Here is a 21,506-nt window from a genome sequence, read left to right as displayed (position 1 = left end):
CGTTGACAAAAAAATTCAAGGCTCAAGTGAGGGGAAAAAAGGAGCAGCATGAACTGGACAGAGGGAGAAACGCTGGAGAAAACGGGAGGATTATTCCACATGCGAGAAACAGCGCTGACCCTAGAAGGGCTGGAGCAGAGGTGAGAAGGGCTGTGAATTAAGAGGAACTGGGAGAAGCAGCAACCATTGAAGTAATACAGCACCTGGGAACCAGGAGGAGGCAGTAAGCCAGTGAAGGGATTTCTCTTGAGCAGGAGACACCGTTGGGTTAATGGAAAAGGAAAAGCACAGTGGCATTAGGTATAAGTTGAAAGCAGAAAGCAGGGTTGAGAGAGGAGTGGTACAGGAACCTGGCAAAGTACTTATGGCTCAGGAACAGCTGGGAATGGAGCTGCTGGAGATGGAAGAGGCTTTCTCATGAGGACTGAGCATTTTGGGTGGGGGAATGCGGGGAGGGTTGAGGGAAAGCATTATTTCCGTAAGTCATCCCAGTTTACTTTCCAGTTCCTCTACGATCTTCTCAAAGACTGCACACAGTATCATTCCCTTCCTTCTGGATTGACCTTGGGCAACCTAGGGCTTTCTGAACCTTCCAGGATTTTCAGTGGGTAAATGGCGCACCCTTGGGAACTGCAGAAGTATAATAGCTACAGCTCGCATGGTGACGCAAGGCTGCAGGGGGGCAGAGGAGAAGGCTCACAGCACCACCAGCCAAGGGCTTGACTTCCACCTCTCCTGCCGCTGCAGCCATGCAGGGAGCAGAGCACAACACTGAAAGCTGTTGAAAAGGCTCAAAGGGCAAAAATAAACGTTTTCTTAGAAAAATAACTAGGAGTCTCACAAAGAAAGCTACTGCCCGTTTTTTACCTTTATGTGGATTCCAAAGGCAGCAAGGTCTCCACGCAGGCTGTCACAGGCCTCCAGGAGGGGTTTTCTCTCCTGCAGTAACTGCTGCCTCTTCGCCTTCTGTTCCTGCTGCGCTCCCTTGGTTCCCAGGGCAGGCTCCATCGGCACGGCTTCAGCCACTGCGTCTGGCAGAGCCAGCGCGTAGTGACGGACCTTTGCGCGGAACCTGACCAGCTCCTCAATGACGCTGGAGAGTAGAGCCGAGTCGCCTCCTCCCAGAGCCACCTAGAAACCAAACAGGTTGCTTCACAAACACCTGAGAGCGATTTGAAGAAAATCCACCCCAACTCAGTATCATACACTGAGGCCTCGTCACCTCTCAGTTGTGCATTTTCCATTGTACTGGTATGATTCAAGTGTTACAACCTCACTAATGCTGGACAAAAAGTTCCAGTGGAGTTTTATTTGGTGGTGGTTCAGAGTATTCCTATACAGGTGTCTATCTTGGAGCAGAGGGCTCTCATGTGAATGTCTGGAGACATTCAAGACCCACCTGGACATGTTCCTGTGCGACCTCACCCAGGCGTTCCTGCTCCAGCAGGGGGATTGGACTAGATGATCTTTTGAGGTCCCTTCCAATCCCAAACATACTGTGATACTGTGATACTGTGGTAACATGCTGCATAACCCAACTGTGGAACTCATCATAGGAAACCTCTGAGATGCCAGAAGTGTGCACACGTTAAAAGCAGATTAGGCAAATGGAAGAAAGGCTTCATAACAACCACCGAACACAGCAAGGGAAGCCTGATCGCCAGCTCAGACGGCCCCTCGGCTTCAAACGCCGGCAGCTCCAGAGAGTGCTCCAGCCTCCTCCTCGGCCTTTGAGCTGCAGACCGTCTTCAGGAAACACGAACCAGGAAAAGCGTCTTGGCTTTAAGTCTCTAGACTGCCCTTTCTCCTTGTGTCTGTGGAAAACCTCCGCAAATCCACAGACCTTTTATCTGACCCGCCTTATCCAAAGCTTCAGCCACCCAACAAGACCTGACGGGGCAGCAGCCACGGCACACAGCGGGTCTTCTCTGGCCGCTGCCTGGCCCCCTCCTCCTCTCAGCCAGCTCTGAGCTGCCTCAGCTCCCTCTGGCTTGGCCAAAGTCTTTCTGGTCAACACCACAGGGACAGGATGGCCGTGGCCCTCTGACGGCTGCTGGGGCGGGAGCTGGGGAGCCAGCAGGAGAGGAAGGCAGCTCCTCGGAGAAGGGGATGAAGGCAGAGATGATGGCAGAGATGGCCAAGATACCATCCCCGTTTCTCATTAGAAGCAAACTCCTAATGGGGAGGGAAAGGACAAACCTCCAATCAAGAAGAAAAGGCCATTGTGGTATTTTACTGCTAAGACAAGAGGGGGAGCAGACAAGGGAGCAGTGAAATGTAAAGCACAGCAAGGCCAGGGGGTGAAGTTGCTGGCAGCGACGCTCGAGTGGGAGCAGAGGAGCAGCTGAGTAATTAAAGCCAGAGGGGACTGTATTTAGTCACCAAACAGCAGGATGGAAATGAAAGGGAGTAGTTTCAGAGGTCACTGACTGAAGCAAACAAAGAGGAGGAGAAGGAGGTGAGGGGGAAGCTGTCAGAGACAGAGCATGAGATGCTCAATGCTCTCCGCAATCATAAAAGTCAGCAAATTCCTCAAACTTTCAAAACACATGAACATACTAAAGAAGAAGTTTATGAGATTGAAGAAGGTAATAAATCTAAGTGCCAGAAATGCTCCAGTGTAACCTGGGGCAGGTAAAAGAGCAGGATAAATGCTTGAATACAGAAGGGAATGGGAAGACAAATGATGAATGAAGCAAGAAACATCCCTCTACAAACACTACTGCTGAAGTTCAAACCAGGCACCTACTCATGACACAAGGCAAGATCCTCCAAGAGGAGGGGCAGCTTTAGGAGATGAAACGATCCAATTTCTGCATAACACACTGTGTAGCCTCTCAGGGCTGATCTCTAATTTCTTCTCCTGCAACACTGATCAATCCAAAGAGCTCACAAGATGTTTTATATGGCAATTCGGCCCTTGCCTTCCCCACAGATCACCACCTGCCTGCACCTGCAGCACAGCACTCCTTGGCAGAGAAAAAGCCCTCACCTTTGCTCCCCAGCTCTAAAACAGGCGTGATGGTTTCCACCCATCGTCTTTTCACATGCCACATGCCTGGGGCCACCTGGCTAAGGAGCAAGAAAGTTCGGATGCTGAGCTGTTGTGGCTGGTCTGGAGCTCAGAGAACAATCCCTGCACCGTTTAGCTTGCAGCAGCCCGCAGACCTTCCTGATGAAGATTGTGATGAATTTACTAGAAGCTGAAAGTGGAGAGGGGCAGAGCAGAGTCTGACATGGTGCTCCTTCCTTCCTGCCTTACCTCCCACCAGCGTCTTCTGCTGACCCTGCTGCCCGAGACAAATTCGCACAGCATACAAAAAAGAAAAGCATTCAGACAATTGTTTCAGCAAAAAATATAGGTGCAGAAGGCACCTGCATGCAGACAGCCCAGGATCCAGAGGAATGACTTTGTCACCCAACTTACAAACAAATACAAGTGTTTAGTGTGCCACCAAAAACCTGACTTAAGAGGAGTAATACACAGCCAAACCACACTCAACCACTGTTTTGAAAGAAATTTTGTGGAAAAATCCACAAAGAGGTAAAGTAAATACATAAATTTGTCACTATACTGGCTGACTTCCAAAGGATGAATAAGGTTATTTATATTTCATCCTCTTCTCCCTCTCCCAGATTTTTGCAGAACAGTTTCTCTAAAGAAAGTTTTCACCTTCTTTGGTATTCAGCTCCAGATTTGAACAGAAGGGGAAGACAGAACAGCCTGCCAGCCTCCAACAGGGTATTTTGCTTTGAGCTTCTCTCTCCTCTATTCCTACCTGTCCAAGCACCAGAGGATACGTAAGGTACTTCCAGTGGTGGGCCCCCCATCTCTCTGCAGGAAGGTCACAATCAAAAATATCCATACAGCTATGACAGCCAGCCTGGGTGCAACCATCCGAATGAAGAGGAAGAGGCAGGGAAAGCCAGACACATCAGAGAACCAACACAAAGGCCTCCAATGCTAACGTTTTCTTGTTTCATTCCTCAGACTTCCATCTCCTCAGCACAATTGCTTCAGAAATCGCATGGGAGCACCTCCGAGAAGAAAAAAGCCCACACTTTGTTCTACCCGCTCACATGCTCTCCTAAGACACCACAGGAGAAACTGCATGCGGGGCAGAAAGGTTTACTAAACCCATAAATAATTTTGTTACATCAGATGCTTTTGGAAAGCGTTCTGTAAAACATAACGCTGGCACTGCTACCATGTACTAGTATACACAGAAGAGATGTTTCATACCTGTTTTTCTCCAAAGGACATCCCAAGGTCATTAAAAAAGCCTTCTATATAGGAAATAATGCTTCCATACACAACAGAGCTTCTAGGAGATCCAGCATCCTGTTTAAAAAACACTCAAAAGAGATTGTCCAGTCAATACATATTACAGAACTCAGCATCTCTCTGCAGCCCAGTCCACAAGGGAAAACTATGACTAAATCTATACAGATCTACCTCCATCAGTAACACCTGCCCAGACAGGAACTTTCACAGAGATACAAAAGCACCTCACAACACAAAGGGAAAAGATTTAAGTAAATGGGAGAGGGGTAGAGCTTATTACCAGCATGCACAGCGAGGAGAAGAGATGCAAGAAGCTGCCCTGTGCTACATGCGTGCAGTAAATTAGACCTAAAAACAACACTTCTGAGCATGAAAGGGCTGTGTGTATGAAAACAAAATAAAAGAACAAAATCCCAGCTCCAAGGGCACCTATAAAAATCAATTGTTTTGAGTGTCATGGATTTAAATAACGTGAAGACTGCTTTGAGATAGCTTATGGTGTTTTGTCATGCCCTGGTAGCATCAGCAACCACCAGGAGCAGCAATAGAATAGCGATTTTAAGAACACATGTATTTCTTTCTTTCCTCCATGTTTATTTCACAAAAACCAAACAAAACCTAAAAAACAACAACAACAAAAAACAACTAAGATTAAATGATAGACTGAGAAGCAATTTAGGGGACTAACCTTGCCCAAAAAAAAAAGAGTGATGACATAGACAACCAAACTAGCAGCTGGCACTGGATTTTATCCGACATATCCATTAGGGCCTGAGATAAGCCATAACCTAAAATTTGCAAGAGATCTGAACCGGAAGGGGCTGAAGCAGAGCGCAGAGGGAACAAACAGGAATGTGCCAACCAAGGTAAGAACAGCAAGAAGGTTAAAGAAAGGGATGAGTAGTTATGCTTCTGTGAATTTACTCAGTTCTTAAGGCCAGAAACTACATGCACGGCCAGTAAGGGGTAACGCTCAGGCAGCCGGGCTGCACCCAGAAAAGCTCCACCACCCCAACCAGAAACCTAAGTCACCTGCCCTGCAAATATCCCACCCAATTCTCAACAAAATGGCTGACAGAAGGAATTTAGGGGAAGCAACCGGCAAAATGGGGTGACTTGTGCTTAGGAGCGGTAATGCTGTCACAGATCGCTGCTGCAAACTGCTTCAGGTCTGGGATTTGTTCAGAGAGGCATTTTGTAAAGATAAAGCTACGGAAATAATTTAAAGCCAGTGCCAAAACAGGGCCAAGAAGCGGCAGGATTTATAAACCAACAGGCTAATTCTTTGTTAAAATCAGTTCATAGAATCCTAGAATGTCCTGAGTTAGAAGGGACCCACAAGGATCAGCGAGTCCAACTCCTGTCACTACACGGGACAACCCCACAGTTCACACCGTGTTATTACTATGTACTCAACGCTTCTTTTACAACACAAACATGGTGGATGTGGCAACACCAGCAGTCAAGGAGCACAGCAACAAGGCTGAACAGCTTGTCTTGAGGAAGAACAGGAGCAGTTGGCAAGAGGAGACCCAGAAGTGCTTCAGACTGTGTTCACTGCTCAGGTCTTGTCCTTACCAGACACCTCCTTTGTGTCAGCATCAAGAGACCTTAACGGGGTCTCAATTTGCCAAAAGCCATCTGAAGACAGACTCAGGCAGGCACGTTGAGTTATAAATTGCCCACAGCAGAAGCCACTCGGTCCCCAAAACTGAACTCGCCACCGTGACTATCCCGTGCACCTGGGACCGCCTGCCAAAGCCCCCGCAGCAACCACCACCCCCACTTCCCAATTTAGGCTGATTTCTGAGCATGGGTATTAAGCAAAGAAGCTGGGTAAGAACGTAAAACCAGCACTAAAATTAGCAGCGTGCCACAGCAGCTTCAGGCCTTTCAAAAACCTCAGGTATAAATAATACAGGGCAGCAGGAAAGAAACATCCTTTGGACACAACGAAGCACAAAACAATAGCTGTACACAGTTCCTCTGGTACGGTCAGGACAAATGGGCACCATTAAGGTCAACAATTTATGGAGCTTTGTTTCTGCCGGTTTCTTATGTGAACAATAAACTAATCTGTCTGCATTAAGCAGTAGGACAGTGGACAGCTGTCATTTTCTGATCTCTGTATCCTAATGGGTTACCTTAGTAACAGCCTTAAGCTGTCTGTTGCCATGGTGAATGAGGTCCATAATTGCTGCAACAGCCCTGGAGGTGTCAAAGTCATCTGCAAACGCAGCCTTCACGGTTACTTTTGTGTTGGCTAGCCTTCAAGAAGAAAGGGTAACTTTTAAGATAAGATAAACAAGATGCCAGCAGTACACTGAATTCATCAGCTATTCAGCCAGAGGGAGTCATCAAAAGGACACTGTCGTTTCCTTCCTAGCTGTCCTGTGATGGGCGATGCTACGTCGATCAGGGAGAAGACATCCTTCAGCTGTGAAGGGAAAAACTTGACGCGTGTCAAAATCCAAAGTGCCACATCCATTCAATAAATACATGGTTAATCACAGGAACCAACACTAGCAGAGTGAGGTTTGCCTTCATCATTTAAAAACAGACAGGAAATTAGGTCGATATTAGGCACATTAATGATTTTTCTCAGTTAATTTTTTTCCAGCAGCCCATTCTTCATGCTAATGGCACGTTTCTCTTCCAAAGCCACGTCTCGCTCATCACTCCAGTGTCTGGCAAGAGAGCCCACTGGGACTGGTCAGGAGTCATGTTGGCAGGATCCAGTTCAAAAGTGGGCGCTGCTCCCTCATTTCCCAGGCCAGCCCCATCCCAGCCCCAGGACTTAACTTGGCCCAGATGGAAAGGTCTGGTGGGGCTGTTTGTGTAACAGCACCAAAAAACAGCGGGCAACCAGCACCCATTGCCACAGAACCAGTGCCACCCGCTGCAGCCCCTGTGAGCAGGAGAATGAGGATGGCAGGAGAACAAACAGCAAGCTGCAAACAGCTGCTGCTGGCATGATAGTGCACACAAACAGGCAAACAGGACCTCAATAGCACTGACCCAAGAGTGCCGTTTCACGATAAAGCTCAGGGAGCAGGGTTACCTGGTGAACTTCAGGCTATCCTAGCATCTCTGGGGCTCTCCTGAATCTTGTGCCTATTTGAGTGATTTTGAATCATAGAATGTCCTGAGTCTGAAGGGACCCACAAAGATCATCAAGTCCAACTCCTGTCCCTGCACAGGACAACCCCACAGTTCACACCATGTGTCTGAGGGTGTTGTCCAGTCTCTTCTTGAACACTGTCAGGCTTGGGGCCGTGACATCCCCCTGGGGAGCCTGTTCCAGTGCTGCACCACCCTCTGGGGGAAGAACCTTCTCCTCATGTCCAACCTAAACCTCCCCTGGCACATCTTCTGCCATTCCCTTGGGTTCTGTTGTTGGTCGCCATTTTGCCTGCCTCCCCTCAGATATTGGATGATTGCTGCCCTAACCCATTACTCCCAATGCCCTTCCCTGCAAGGTTCCCTTTCTCCACTGAACATCCACCGCTTTCCTAATTAAGAGGTCTCTTTCATCAGTTGCTTTTATATCTAGCAATACACAAGCCTTGCCCTCCCACACACTCCCCGCTGACAATCCAGTTCAACTTCCCCACATGCCTCAGGTCTCTCAGCTGTACCTCTCACCAACAGGTCCCCAGCAGCCTCCTGCTGCAGGACGCCCTTCTGCCAAATACCACAACTAGTTAACTCAACTCCCCTTCCCTGTAACAGGTTCCAGTGCCCCTTGCACCCCTCTTGTCCTGACTCCAGAGCACTGCACTTGTCTTCTCAGCTTTGCACCCAACACAGAGCACATCTCTCCCTCCTGTAGAGAACAAGTCCCGCAAAGAGCAGCTGAGCGAACTGGGGCTGTTTAGTCTGGAGAAAAGGAGGCTGAGGGGAGACCTTATCACTCTCTGCAACCATCTGAAAGGAGGTTGTAGCATGGAGGGGGTTGGTCTCTTCTCCCAAGTAACAAACAACGGGATGAGAGGAAATGGCCCCAGGTTGTACCGGAGGAGGTTCGGATTGGATATCAGGAAAAATTTCTTCACAGAAAGCATTGTCAGGCATTGGAACAGACTGCCCAGGGAAGTGGTTGGGTCACCATCCCTGGAGGTGTCTTTTAAAAGACGCATAGATGAGGTCCTTAGGGACACAGGTTAGAGGTGGATTTGGCAGCACTAGGTAACAGCTGGACTTGATCTTAAAGGTCACTTCCAGCAAAAACAGTTCCATGACCTGGTTTTCCTAATGGGCTCCAAACAAGGTTCTCCTTGTCATTGTCAGGGTCGCAGGAATCATAATTTCTTCTTTCCCTGGGATATCTCTGTCCTGGCCAGATTCTTAGTAACCCCTTCTCTGCTGCACAACACAGTGCCAGCCAGCTTGACTACAAGCTCAGTGGCCAAGACATATCACTTTCCAGTCATCCTCCTTCTTCTTTAGTCACTAAGGCACCATTCTACTTATGAACTGAATAGCCTCACAATTTCAGACACAGCTTTCCCTTCTACATCACTCAAGAGGGGCAAAGATGCAAGTGTTGGGACAGGCGTGCTAGATAAATAACTCGGATTTCAAAAATACAGCTAACTAAGTGTTACAGACAATGAGGAAAAGCAGTTGGCTACACAAAAAAGCCTGCCTTGGTGGGAGCTGGCAGGGCAGAATGCTTCTCAGTCCTTATACTGCTTCTTAAACAGAACTCAGCACACCACAGTGGTCAGCACTCTGAGCCTGCCAGCAAATTACTGCTCACATAATCACAGATACAGGAGTTGCACTTACCTTTCCCACAGTATGTCTTCTTTTACAGGGGCACATACCAGCTGTCCTTTTATATAAGCATCTGCATCTTTAATAAATGAGGAGATTGCCTGAAGAAGGTTCTTTGCATCATCCATGCTCTCGTCACTAAATTCTACCGCTACAGAGAAAAAAAAATATATTATTTGATTAATTATGATAGAAAGGATGTTGTGTGTCATACGCAGGAACAATATTCTGAGATGAAGTAATTCCAGGAAAAGTTTGTCACTTGTCACAGCAAACTCTTCTTACAATTAATTACATATTTAATTAAAAACCTCTGTTCATGCATACTAGATAAATTAAATCAATATAAAAGACAATCATTACATAAGAAAGAATAACCTACTAGGAAGGCATCAGACTGATTCAAAAAAGGTGTCTGGAAGCTGACTGAAGCAATAGCTACTTTATTTTAATTCCTTTTTTTCATTATTGAATCTCTTGGTGAAGTTATTACCCCAAAGCATTTGGACTGGATATATTTCTAAGCAGCCCTCAGATTTAAGTTGGCAAGACATACCTTTGATTTCACCCCTAATTTTGCTCCTGTTCTAATTTAGGTAGACACAATCTGTCTTTGCAGACCTCCAAAGAGATCTAACTCTCGCCACTGACTCTGTGAGGAATACAGGCACATTTAATTAAAGGGTTGTTTCACCAGCATCTAAAATCTAGACTGCTTTAAGATTTTGCAGTCTCGATTCTGCACTAGATATACGATTCCCTCACAATATTACAGCTAAACTGGTTTTACCAATTTTTGAAGGCAACTATTAAAGAAAACACAAATTGTTCAAGCTCATAAGGGTGTATTTGGGATGGGATTAATCACATTCAACTTACACTTACATCTAAGCCTCTTTATATTCAGTAGGAAGAAGGATAAAACCTTAAGGTAAATTATTCATCACATCCTAAGGAGAACTTCTGCTTTATGATGCGATTTGCTATACCCTAACACTACAGTGCTTCTCTTTCACCAACTGGAAATAGACAACATCAGCCTCACCACCAGCACGACATCCATGCACAGGGACATCACTGCACTCGGTGGGACTCCAGCTTTGGCAGGCTTGTGTTTTGTGATTCTTTAATGAGATAATTCTCGCCTTGCTCACCCCCTCACAGGCGCAGGTGCTGGACTGCCCCCCCGGCACTTTTACTGTGAGCTGCCATCAGCAAGAGGCAATTCTTCTATTTGTAAAGCAACACGCAATTTTCTATGTAAGAACTTTCACACCCCACAAAAGAGAGCTCACCTGCCTTTGGTGGAAGTTGTCCACCAAGGACAGGCCTAAGTCTAAATCACAGAATGACAGAATCACAGAATAGTTGGGGTTAGAAGGGACCTCTGGAGATCATCCAGTCCAACCCACCTGCTGAAGCAGGTTCACCCAGAGCAGATCACACAGGAATGTGTCCAGGTGGGTTCTGAATGTCTCCAGAGGAGACTCCATAGCCTCTCTGGGCAGCCTGTTCCAGTGCTCTGGCACCCTCAAAGTAAAGAAGTGTTCTTCAGTCTGTGCCTGTTGCCCCTCATCCTGTCATTGGGCACCACTGAAAGGAGTCTGGTCCCGTCCTCTTGACATCCACCCTTGAGATATTTATAAACACTGATGAGATCCCCTCTCAGGCTTCTGTTCTCCTGGCTGAACAGACCCAGCTCTCTCAGTCTCTCCTCATAAGAGATACCAGTTGATTACTTTTATCAAAGAGCCATACGCAGCCAGTGCAATATTGCTTCACCATTTTATCCCTGACTTCTGCGCTGAAGTACACCCAAACTACAGTCTGCAGCATGTTCCTAATCTCATCAGCGCCGAGCATCCTCTGTAACTTCCACAGCAATCTCACCTCTGGTCCTGCACACAGATGACTGCCTTGAGCAATCATCTAATGCTGCACAGAGACCCTTTAGAGCAGAGAGCCTGAGCAAGGGGACAGACCTAAGAGGGCAGAAGCAGGCAGATGTGAGACCTGATCTTGATTTCATTAGTTCAAATCCCAAAGAAGTCTAACTGTTTAAACATACTTTCCACAGGATTTACCCCTGTATAACTAAGGCATAAGTCTGGGCCTGTATTGTCAGATTCTCCAATTTCGTGTAATAAAAAATCTGCATTGCTGCCTCATTAACACTGATTTTAAAATTAAGCTTTACTCAGCTTTTAAAAAGACCAATGTACAGAAAACAGTGAAATATTGAAAGAGATCATTTATATCCACTACGAATACTCAACTGATTACCCTGGTTACAGGAACTCCACAAGGAATAGTTGATGAAAGTTCATCCTGATGAAGCGCACTTTGATTAAAGCTGTTCTTCTTCCCTCAGGGCCCTCTCCTAAACCACTGCCTGCAGGCACTGCAAACCCACAGCACAGCACAGGCAAGCCTGGCTCTGTAAGTCTTCACCATACTCCCTACTCCTTCCCTCCTTTGCCACCAATGGCATCATCACTACGTTATCAAATTACAAAAACATTTGTTTATTAGCACCAGGAAGTAATTAAAGACCAAAGGGTCCAAAATGTGACAGCTCACTCAAGTTCACAAAATTGGTCACCAGCGGTTCTGGTGACCAGAAAAGCATTTTGGGGACAGAACCCCACTGCCTGCAGCAGGCTCACAGCTCCTCCACATAACTGCAAAAGCAAAGCCGCTGCTGAGGAGATGCAAGAGGAGATGCAGTGCCTCCCAACAGGGTCCCACCAGGTTTCGGAGACAGCACCACTTCTTTAAAGCTGCACCCAGAAGTGGCCTGGGAGGCACGTTGGCGGTGGGACACCACGCTGCTGCCTTTGCCACCTAGGAAACACCTTTTCCCAACAGCTCCAGGTAGGACGAAGGGTGGTGATTCAGGCCATGAAGGGGACAGCCAGAGGCACCAGCCAGTGCAGCAGGTCCAGATCACCACCAATGCTGCTAGAGCTCAGCTTAACTCCAGGCAGCTCCATCCCCCCAGCATGAGCAGGCAGAGAGGGTGATGGAGATGGAGTAGAGGATCCCCTGCAGAGACACACTGGGGAAGGGTGATGTCCTGCATCAAAGCCTCTTCCTTCTGTGTTTTCTCCTCTTCCCCACAGGCAAGGCACCCAGCTTTACCCTCCCTGTGACAGCGACTGCCATGGGATGGGGGCCCCTGCTCACACAAAACACATGCACATCCTACACACACCCCTCCAGCCCTTATCCCTCCGTAGCTGCCGCAGTTTGGAGTCATGTTTGTCCCCAGGTGCTCGTCCGCACACACACATGCAGGGGGCAGCCCCAGACCACAAAAAAAGGCCCATTCCAAGACCAAGATCTGTGTAAACCACAGCACCAAGCACAAGTCAATCCCAGCTGTCAGGAGCTGCCCTCATCCACATGCCTACAAAGACCTTCTATGGCCTCGATACAAGGGGCACAGTAACATCACCCGACCTCCCAAACCTGGATTTCAGCAAGAATAAAAAGGCTCTTCTGCACAGGCAGGGACGGAAGGAATCATGGCCAACTGGTTTAGGCTACGAAAACCTTTTTAGGACCAAACAGAATGTGCTTGGGATTTCACTTCTAATAAAGACACTTAGGAAGCAGACAGCAAGATGAGGAGGAGTGCAGTAAACTTACCTTTAGACCAAAGTGAATTGACGGCAGGGACCCCCAAACTGACAGGTTGCATAGTAAATACCTGGCTCAGCAGGGAGGGACTCTGGTTCTTCACCTGACACCAGATAACTGCGCCCTACCACACAGGGTGGAGGTGGCAAGCGTAGCAGACCTTCCAGCAACCCTTATCTGCTGACTGGTTTACTGGCACTACTATACTCTGGCATAACACCACTCCAACCTTTCATCAAAGCCACCTACATTTGCATAGGTAGCCCTCTCTTTTTATCACAGGAGGGTGTTTATCCTAGAAGTAAGGCAAAAAAAAAAGAGGGTCATGTCTGTCTTGCAGGTGTTCAAATGCAGTCGGCTGACATGCAGAGGAGAAGGCTTGCAGGCAGCCTTCCGCTGCAGGGCTCCAGGGCCATTCCTTGCTCCAAGGCAAGCTTAGAAATTGCCAGCCATTCCACTTTTGTTTACAGAACAAACATACATAGGCTACTGTTGTAGGTGTTAGCTTTTTTAATTCCTTTGTTTTAAATACACGTTTGTTCAGGACTCCCCAGTGCCACCAGCTGCAGCCGGGGTGCCAGTTATGTGTGCACAACGTATTTCACCTCCTGACAGAGACCCAGAGGAAACAGCCCAGCATGCCACTGCCCTGCAGCATCACCCCAAAACAGCCCAGCGTGCCACTGCCCCGCAGTGGCAGCGCTCCCCACCACCTGCCCCCTCTCTTGCTCCAAACAGGGGCTTGCTCTGCAGCAAACCTCCCACCTGGATCCACTCTTCCCTTCCAACCATGGTGGAGGTCGGCAGTTAATAACCAGCAGTCTACTATTCCCTTGCTCCAAAATACTTCAGGAATACATGGCATTCCCAGTGCCTTCAGCTGCCTTGGGAGAGAGAGGCTCCACCAAGAAGATCAGAGAGGTGGCTCGAGACTTCTTGGCCCAATGACTGCATGTCTATCAAGGCTTGTAGCGCACTGCATGTCGATGGACAGTAAGCAAAGCCACAGCCACGCCAGCTCCTGCTATTACACTGCTAGAGGTGCTTTATCTGAGGCAGACAGAGGCCCACTGAAATAACACAGCAATATTTCCCTGTGCTTCGCCATCCTCTTTCCATGCCACGGCAGACAACAAGCCCGCTGACACAGCAGTGGCTGGGGAACTACTGTCTGCTGTTGGTAAAACTGGCAAAAACACGATTCATATGAAAACCTCCTCCAGTTTCCAGCACCTGCCTGCTGGAAACACCACAGCATAGACAGGGAAGCTGACAACATCTCCCACACTTCTCCCCATCAGCAGCATTTGCCAGGCTAAGATGATCATTAGGTTATCATGCGCAGGTGCGAGTGAGCTGCACTGCATCACAGAACTGCTTCAACACTCACTAACTCCACAGGACAACAAATGATAACGCAGCAGGGAGATTAAAAGTTATTAGCAAGCCCTTGTTATACCCTACGGGAATATAAGGCAAAGCTCTACCTAGATACATCTCCAAAACCAGCTGATTGTGACTGAAATGCAAGAGGCTGCAACAGATGCCAATCAGAGATGGACGTAATTCATTAATTGGAAGTGCAATTAATTGAGAGTCGCAATTAACTGTGGCTCAGAAAGGTATTCTGACGAATGGTTAAGCACTGTCCTTGGTAAAGATGCAAAATTTTCTGAAGGAGAGCCAAAGAGCAGCCCTACAGAGCACCACCAACCCTTCCACCAGCCAGAGGGGACCTCAAGGCACTGCGGGGAGACCCTGCTCCACCACCACAGCCCCGCATTGCCAGCCGGGGAGGTGGAAAGGAAAGCCAAGAATATCTCAAAAAAATAAGGTGTTTTGTTTTGTTTTTCCTTACCTGAGCTGTATCTGCTGCGCAAACAAAACATCCTGAATTGATCCGACGAAAATTTCTTCAGGAAATCCTAGACTCCACCCAGGAAAAGACAGCTTTAGCATTATATCAAACAAGTTCTTCAGGAGGCGTTCCACCCCCTCAAACTGGCTTCACAGCATATTTCAGACAAGATAACATGACAAATAACCTGCCTTTGTAGTTTAAGAAAGGCATAAAAGCTTTAAACTGTAACACTGGTTTAAAGTATAAACTAAATAAAATCTAATTCCATATAAGATAGATGTGCGTACATATATACAAGATATAAATATACACACAATGGTCAAATATAAGACGGTGAATAGTACTTTGTAATTATGATCAAGCATACACTGTAAAAAAGCAAAAAACAAACAAACAGAAAACAAACCAAAAAAAACCCACACAAACCAAACAAGCTGAAATGATCAGTCTAAGACCAGGATACAGGTCAGCTCCTGAGTTTTGCAAACTTTACGAAAAAAGAAAGACTTCTTGAAAAAGAAAATAAGTGTTCTTTTTCTGCAGGATGAGAACATGAAGGAAAACATGGACTGAACAAATATAACAAAAATATATATTTTTTAAATATTGCTAGAATTTATCTCTATTAATTATGAAAACTCATTAATTTCACCCTATTATTTATCTAGCTTAATAAATAATTTACTGCAGTAAATAGTAAATTATTACTACTAGCATAATTAATTTACACTACTATTACAAAGAACTATTGAGGTGCTTGGGAGGCACAATGATAAAACATTCAACCACTTCTAAATCTGCTTTCAGCAATGCTGGACACCGTCGCAGACTGATTTTGAACACTGCATTCCTGCCTTTTTTTTTAGTTTGCAAATTGATGATGGTAAGTTTGTAACAGTGAAGTGCCACTGAAACAGGAAATCATAAGAGGTTAATGCAAGTAAGAAAATATGAGAAGTGTCATTTGCTTAAAGATGCACATTTCAAACTTTAGCTTCTGCTACCAGACTAAACCAGCCTGAACACTGAAGTTAGGAAAGTGTCAGCAATGTGCTACCTCTCAAGTGAAAATAGAAATAATTGAGGCAATCAGGGCAGGCTAAATCAAGAAAAGACAGTTATAACTTGCTGTTTTGCTAAGTGTCATTTGGTTGGTTTTAAATAAACTCTGTATAACTGAGTGTACTGAATCTGCCCAAAAGATTTATGCTAATAACAAAGCAAGAAGAATATGAGTAAAGTACAGAAATAAATTCGGATTTGGGAAAGGACTATCTGAACTGGGAAAAAAAATTCTGCCTTTAGTTAAAAAATGGAGCATGGAGAAACTATCGTAGCTCTTTGAAAGCTGTTTGCTCAGCCATGAGTTATTGCAACACACTTGATTTTGGGGATAAGAACTAATAGCTATTTAGAAAAAAAATATATAGGAGAAGTGGACACGGGGCAGGGAAAACAGGGCAGGTTGACACAGAGGTTGCAGGGCACCCATGCCCAGGTGACGGCCTGGAATGCAGATGGCGGCCAGTGGGAGCAAGGGAAGGCCGCAGGCCTTGTCCCGGACAGGCCCCTCTCTTCTGGAACACGCATAAAAGCTTCCACATAGGGCTTAACGCCTGTCTAAGGGCAGAATTTAAAAGTGAAGACCCGCAAGGGAAGAGAGATGGCCCTGAAGTTTTTGTTTTCTCAACACAAACAAGTCCCATGGCAGACATGGAGGGGAACGTTTCTACACATTATTTTTAACTGCATGGCATTTGTGGTCATTTCTCCACCCTGTCCACAACATCTGCTGAGACTTGGGAAATTTCTGTGAAAAAACTGTGAGCAACGGGTAATTTTCCTGGGGGAGACAGGGCTTAATTCTAGCCAGACACCATCAGGAGAATTAAGAATAAAGCAGCTCATATTGAACTCCTTTTTAAAGGGATTTTAATTAAGTCTTCCGAGAGGGCAAAGGGGAACATATGTGCTGAAACAGCCTCTCAAGCTTTGTCTAAAGGCAGGAAATTACCCACTTCTGGCGATGGCTGTCAGCCGTCAGGGCAGCCGCCCTAGCGCCAGGCACAGCTGTATTGCACGTGCCTGGCAGAGAAACCCTGCTTGGGCTGACACCAAAAACTCTGGGACACGGCAAAACAAGACATATTCATGTGGCTTCTGGGTACCAAAAGACAAAACTCCCTGTGCATCAGCAAGGTGGCTGTATAAAAATAAAGGAGAATATGAGGGGCCACTGGCACAGTGTGGTTGCAGGACACATAATAGCTTCCTGACAAAATGCTGACACTATTTCCCATTTCACCCAAAGCACAACAAGGAAAAACATCTGCTTTTTTCTAAGTCCCAGAAGCATATGCACTGTTGAGAGCAGGCAGATGTGAACCCACTGCTATAGAGCAGAATCATTGGTTGGAAAACACTCTTGAGACTGTTGAGCCCAACCATAAACCTATCATGCAGAAAGGCTGCTACTGGGCACAAACGCTGCTCCTACAAATGTTCTCAGCTCAGCAAAATCAACATTATAAGCAAACCCTGAGATCAAGCAGGCTTCCTACATTCAGACCCACAATAACAGGTACATCAGCGCTAGAGAAACTCTCCACTTTGGGTCTTTTGCTGTAGCATAAGCACACACTCCAGTGTTTTCTCAGAAGAGGGCTGTGATTAATATTCATGTAGTACAAACATACATTGCTTCAATTCACAGAGAGAAATTACCTTAATTGTTACGTAGTTTTTCAATGACTTGGACATTTTTTCTTGACTTCCTTTAACATGCAAGTGCCCTAGAACAACAGAAAAAAAAATTCATCAGGATAAATGAGCATGCTTTTGAATGGGGAGTGAATGAGAAAGACTGCACTGAGGCACTGGAAACACTGGAGGCAGCATACGCTGTGATGGATATGTGCCAACCATTTCAATGCAACACGTAACATATACAGCGTTACCTACAGTCCTGCATGTCTCTCCATCGTCAACTTCGGCTGGGTGAATTTTAAAACACAGGAAAATAAAATGTGTGCATTTTTGTTTTGTTTGTGTGTTTGTTGTTTTTGGTTTGGCTTGGGTTTTAAGAAAAAGAAACACCACCACCGTGAGCAGAGACATTAATAAGGAAGAAACAAAACATCTCCCTGCTCAGAATTCGTAATGAACTCATAAAAATAAGCAAGCAAATACTTCTCAGTCTTCACAGAAAAATACCTTATCTGTTACTCTTGACTTACTAGAAATATTTTAAGACCTTTAAAGACCTCCCAGTGATCTCACATTACAATATACTTGAAACTCAAACAATTTTCTGTACTCAGTACTTGCTGGCTGCTGTTACACTGTTGGGTTTTTTTTCAATCCAAAAGTTAATTGTGCTGGTTCAAAACAGCTTACATGTAAAATAAATTTTCTGCACACTCCAGACTTTGGGAGATGGGGAAGAATTGGGAGGGATAGATGTAGCTATGATGCCTGATTTGAATTAGCTTATTTTAAAACACAATCTCCGAGCATTGCTAGATCTTTTAATAGCCATGTGGACTGTTGGTTTGCATGGCTGTGGTCCAGGAAAAAGGCAGTAGCCATCTCCATTGCATTTAGGAGAGTCCACATGGCTCAGAAGCAAATCAGGAGAGGGGCAACCTCAGGCTGTATGTTCCTGGGCCTCATCCATGCCAGCCACAGCACCAACGCTGATGGAAAATATCAATTATTCACAGCACCAGGGAGATGCTGAACACATGGCCAATGAAAGACCTCCCAGCACCACTTCAGAAATGGTGTTAAAAGCCTTAATTCAATTCTCCTAGTAACAGCGTAATCTTGTAAGTAACTGATCACCCACAACTAACACGCAATTTTCAGGCGTGTTGTGATCTGCAAAATCCAGCACTTAATCGTACTCAGAGGCAGACTTTTAAGCATGAACTTTTCTTACTCTGTAATACCACAGCAGTGCCCTGTAGTCTTTCAGACTGGGCAGTCCAGCATCACCAATCCCTCAGAGTGCTCTGCAAGGACAGCACAGAACTGTGCTTACGCTTTTACAGGTGGTGGTAGAGGTGGCATTTCTGCTCAGCAGCCCAAGAACCTGCCTGAATACTGTGCTTCTCTCCACACAGCGCTGCTCTTACAGCCTTGCCTGGAACCCATTCTCTTCCCCAAGTCGATAAAACTCTCACTATGCTTGTCTAGACACAAAAGCAACACTCAGGTCTGGTAAATGAGCGTGAAAAGCCTCTGGTTTCACTTCTTAGCTATTTCTGACAACAATTCAAAGTACCAGGGACTCCCCACACGAAGGCTGGTCCTACCCCGACAATCTGGAAATTTAGGTTTGAACAACACATTCTATGGAGAGTAGGAAAGAAGCAAAAGATCTATGAATACGGAACCAGCTACAGCAGAAATCTACAATCAACCCAAAATCTCGTTTCCATTGTATTTGTCCTGACTGTCAGCAGGTGAGGCCATTTTCACCACTGCGTGGTTGAACTCGGGGTCCCCAATAACAACATTCAGGCTGTCAGAAGCACTGGACACCTACAGCTCTTGCAACTCAAGTAAAACCCACAGACAAACTTCTCCTGGGAAAAGGGGATTAGCCCAGGTACGATTAATATTTTCTTCTTTTGCAAAAATGTCTAAATATCAACTTAACTTCAGGCAGCCAAGCTTAAAATAGTTTGATTGTGTTTTTCTAATAAGCTACAGGTAACATCTGAATTTGAAATAATATTCCTCTTCAAGAGTTTCAGCACTTAGAATGATTTCATTAAAGAATCACAAAATACAAGGATTTTCATAACTTTGGCTTGGCACTCTTCCCAGAGTACAAGTAGTCTAAAAATAAAGTCCTTATAAGAAGATTTATCCCCAGTGCAGGGATTTTCGTTCTCTAATGGGGATTGCTCCTCCAATTCCGAGGCTGCTAAAATTCTGAAGTCTGTTACCAGAATAAATTGTTCCTGAAGCCAATTCATTTGCCCTAAATAATTCATACTATCTTCCTCCAGCAAATTTTTTTGACTTAATGAATGTGATCTGTCAGCTCCCAGAGAACTTCAATGTACAAACTGCCCTTGGAATTAAGTTCTTATTATTTTTCCTTTTAAGAAAAAATGACTCCTCTGTAATTTAGTTAGTTTCAAAGAAAATTGCCCCTACAGTTTGAATTCCAAGCTTGAAAAGTCAGGTTCACTGGTTTTCAACAGAAGGCTCTACCTGGCAGTAAGTGGTGCATCTCAGTGGAGACACAGAGAATTACCCAGCACTTCAGGAGCAAAAACCACCCTGAAGTAAGCACCAGCCTCTGGACAATTGCTCTTGATTTATAACAGGCTCTACACTGTTAACTGAAACTAAAATTCAATAGTCATCCCACACAGTACAAACACATATAAAAAAGAAAGCCCAAGTAATTCCCAGGGCATAGCACAGGTTCAACTCTGCATCTCTTACTCAGGGAAGCAGCTCAAAGAGTTCACCAAGACATCTTGCACAAAGTAATGTTCAGCAAGAAGAGAGACTGCAGATTTGAATCTGCCCTCAGTTCTTTGGAGACCATCCAGAACCACCATGACTGCAACAGGAACAACCAATTTCAAGATTTCCATCAATGGGAACAGCATTAGTACCACCAGAAAATGATGTGGTTGAAAGTCCTGTACAATGCAAACTTCACTGAAGCACCACTTTGCAAAGGCAGCAAGGAGCAGTTCTACATCATGCCAGGCAGCACCATATGCTGAAGAACAAGTAAGTAAAAGACACTTTGGTACAGTTTAGGCGTAGCTAGTGAGGTCACTTCTGGAGGAAGAGACAATGTCTGGGACATCTACAGGCTACAGCAACACCAAGTCACTCACACTCCATAGGAAAGCAGAGAGACACTGAAGTGGGTCAGAGCACTAGAGAGAGTTAAGGGACAACAATGACAAGACCCAGTTGTCCCCAGAGCCCAGGGGTGACTTGATCTTTATGTAGTCCACAGATATCACAGACCTCCTTGTCTCTACCCACCAGAAACCTCATTGATCAAGCCTGACCAGAGCAGACCAAAGCATCCGACTGACTTGGTCTTCAGCATAAACCTTGTTTCTCATATCCATCACTAGGCATAATGCTGCTGGTGGATCAAAAAAAGGCTTCCCAGGAGAATTTAAGGAGTCACAGGAATGTGAACTGAGCACATGGAAAGTCCAGTGGCTGTTTGCTGCAGCAGAGCATCTGCCTGCAAGGCTTCCCTCCACATTTCAAACCACATAGAACATCCCAGTTCAGACATTTCCCTGCAGGATCACAACTTTGTAAGCGTTGTTGTTCATCAGTTCATGTATCTTAGCATTCTTCCATTCTTATTTTCCAGTAGTCTTTTGTTATGATGATTAAAAGCCTTTCATGGTACTTACAGGCTATTTGATTCTGAAAACCTTTTTTTTTTTTTTTTTTTAAGCCCGCAAGCAACTGGTGCTGAGAGACGCTGGAGAACAAGACTTTTTTCTATTCCAAATGATTTTCAAATGTTACAATCAGCTACTTGCCCACTTGCCACCTCCACACCCTGCCCTCAGATACTGCCAGTTCTGGTTCTGACAGCAGGAATTTCTGGTTTTAGAAGGACTACACGAACACATACAGAAAAGATCAACAATTTTCATCCTCTTCCTGCCAGAGTGTTACAGCCAAAATAGATTTTAAAAAGAAAAGTCTATCATGAAGAGCATCCTCAAATTTTAAGGAAAAGCAAATCAAAGGGAATGAGATTCTACAGGAAAAATTCTTCTTTCCACATTTTTAATTACGAGTAAACACTGTACATGGGCAATGCATATACTGTTATTATTTGGAGCTTGCTCCAGATGAAATTCAGGAATACTTCACTGTAACTACTACAGTTTCAAGATTCACTCTCATTTATGTTTCCTCACCTAGTGA

The 21,506-nt window shown here is 45.5% G+C and overlaps 1 protein-coding gene across 6 annotated transcripts in view; it reads right to left on the bottom strand.

The window, feature by feature from the left end:
• CARS2 (cysteinyl-tRNA synthetase 2, mitochondrial) overlaps window positions 1-21,506 on the bottom strand; it is a 41,012-nt gene that overhangs the window by 1,640 nt on the left and 17,866 nt on the right. For 4 of the 6 annotated variants that reach the window (XM_080358330.1, XM_080358331.1, XM_080358334.1 and 1 more), the window contains 6 exons: window positions 17,292-17,359; window positions 14,565-14,631; window positions 9,077-9,215; window positions 6,430-6,553; window positions 4,244-4,342; window positions 868-1,131 (listed from right to left, as the gene is read on the bottom strand). In XM_080358330.1, the coding sequence (XP_080214456.1) occupies window positions 868-1,131; window positions 4,244-4,342; window positions 6,430-6,553; window positions 9,077-9,215; window positions 14,565-14,631; window positions 17,292-17,359 (761 nt within the window). The remainder of the gene's footprint in view (window positions 1-867; window positions 1,132-4,243; window positions 4,343-6,429; window positions 6,554-9,076; window positions 9,216-14,564; window positions 14,632-17,291; window positions 17,360-21,506) is intronic. The other 2 variants (XM_080358332.1, XM_080358335.1) reach the window with 2 other exon arrangements.

This window comes from Nesoenas mayeri (genome assembly GCF_963082525.1).
Source record: "Nesoenas mayeri genome assembly, chromosome: 1".
NCBI classification, from domain to species: Eukaryota; Metazoa; Chordata; class Aves; order Columbiformes; family Columbidae; genus Nesoenas; species Nesoenas mayeri.
Note: the sequence above shows the minus strand (reverse complement) of the source record. Positions and strands in the feature narration are given on the sequence as shown.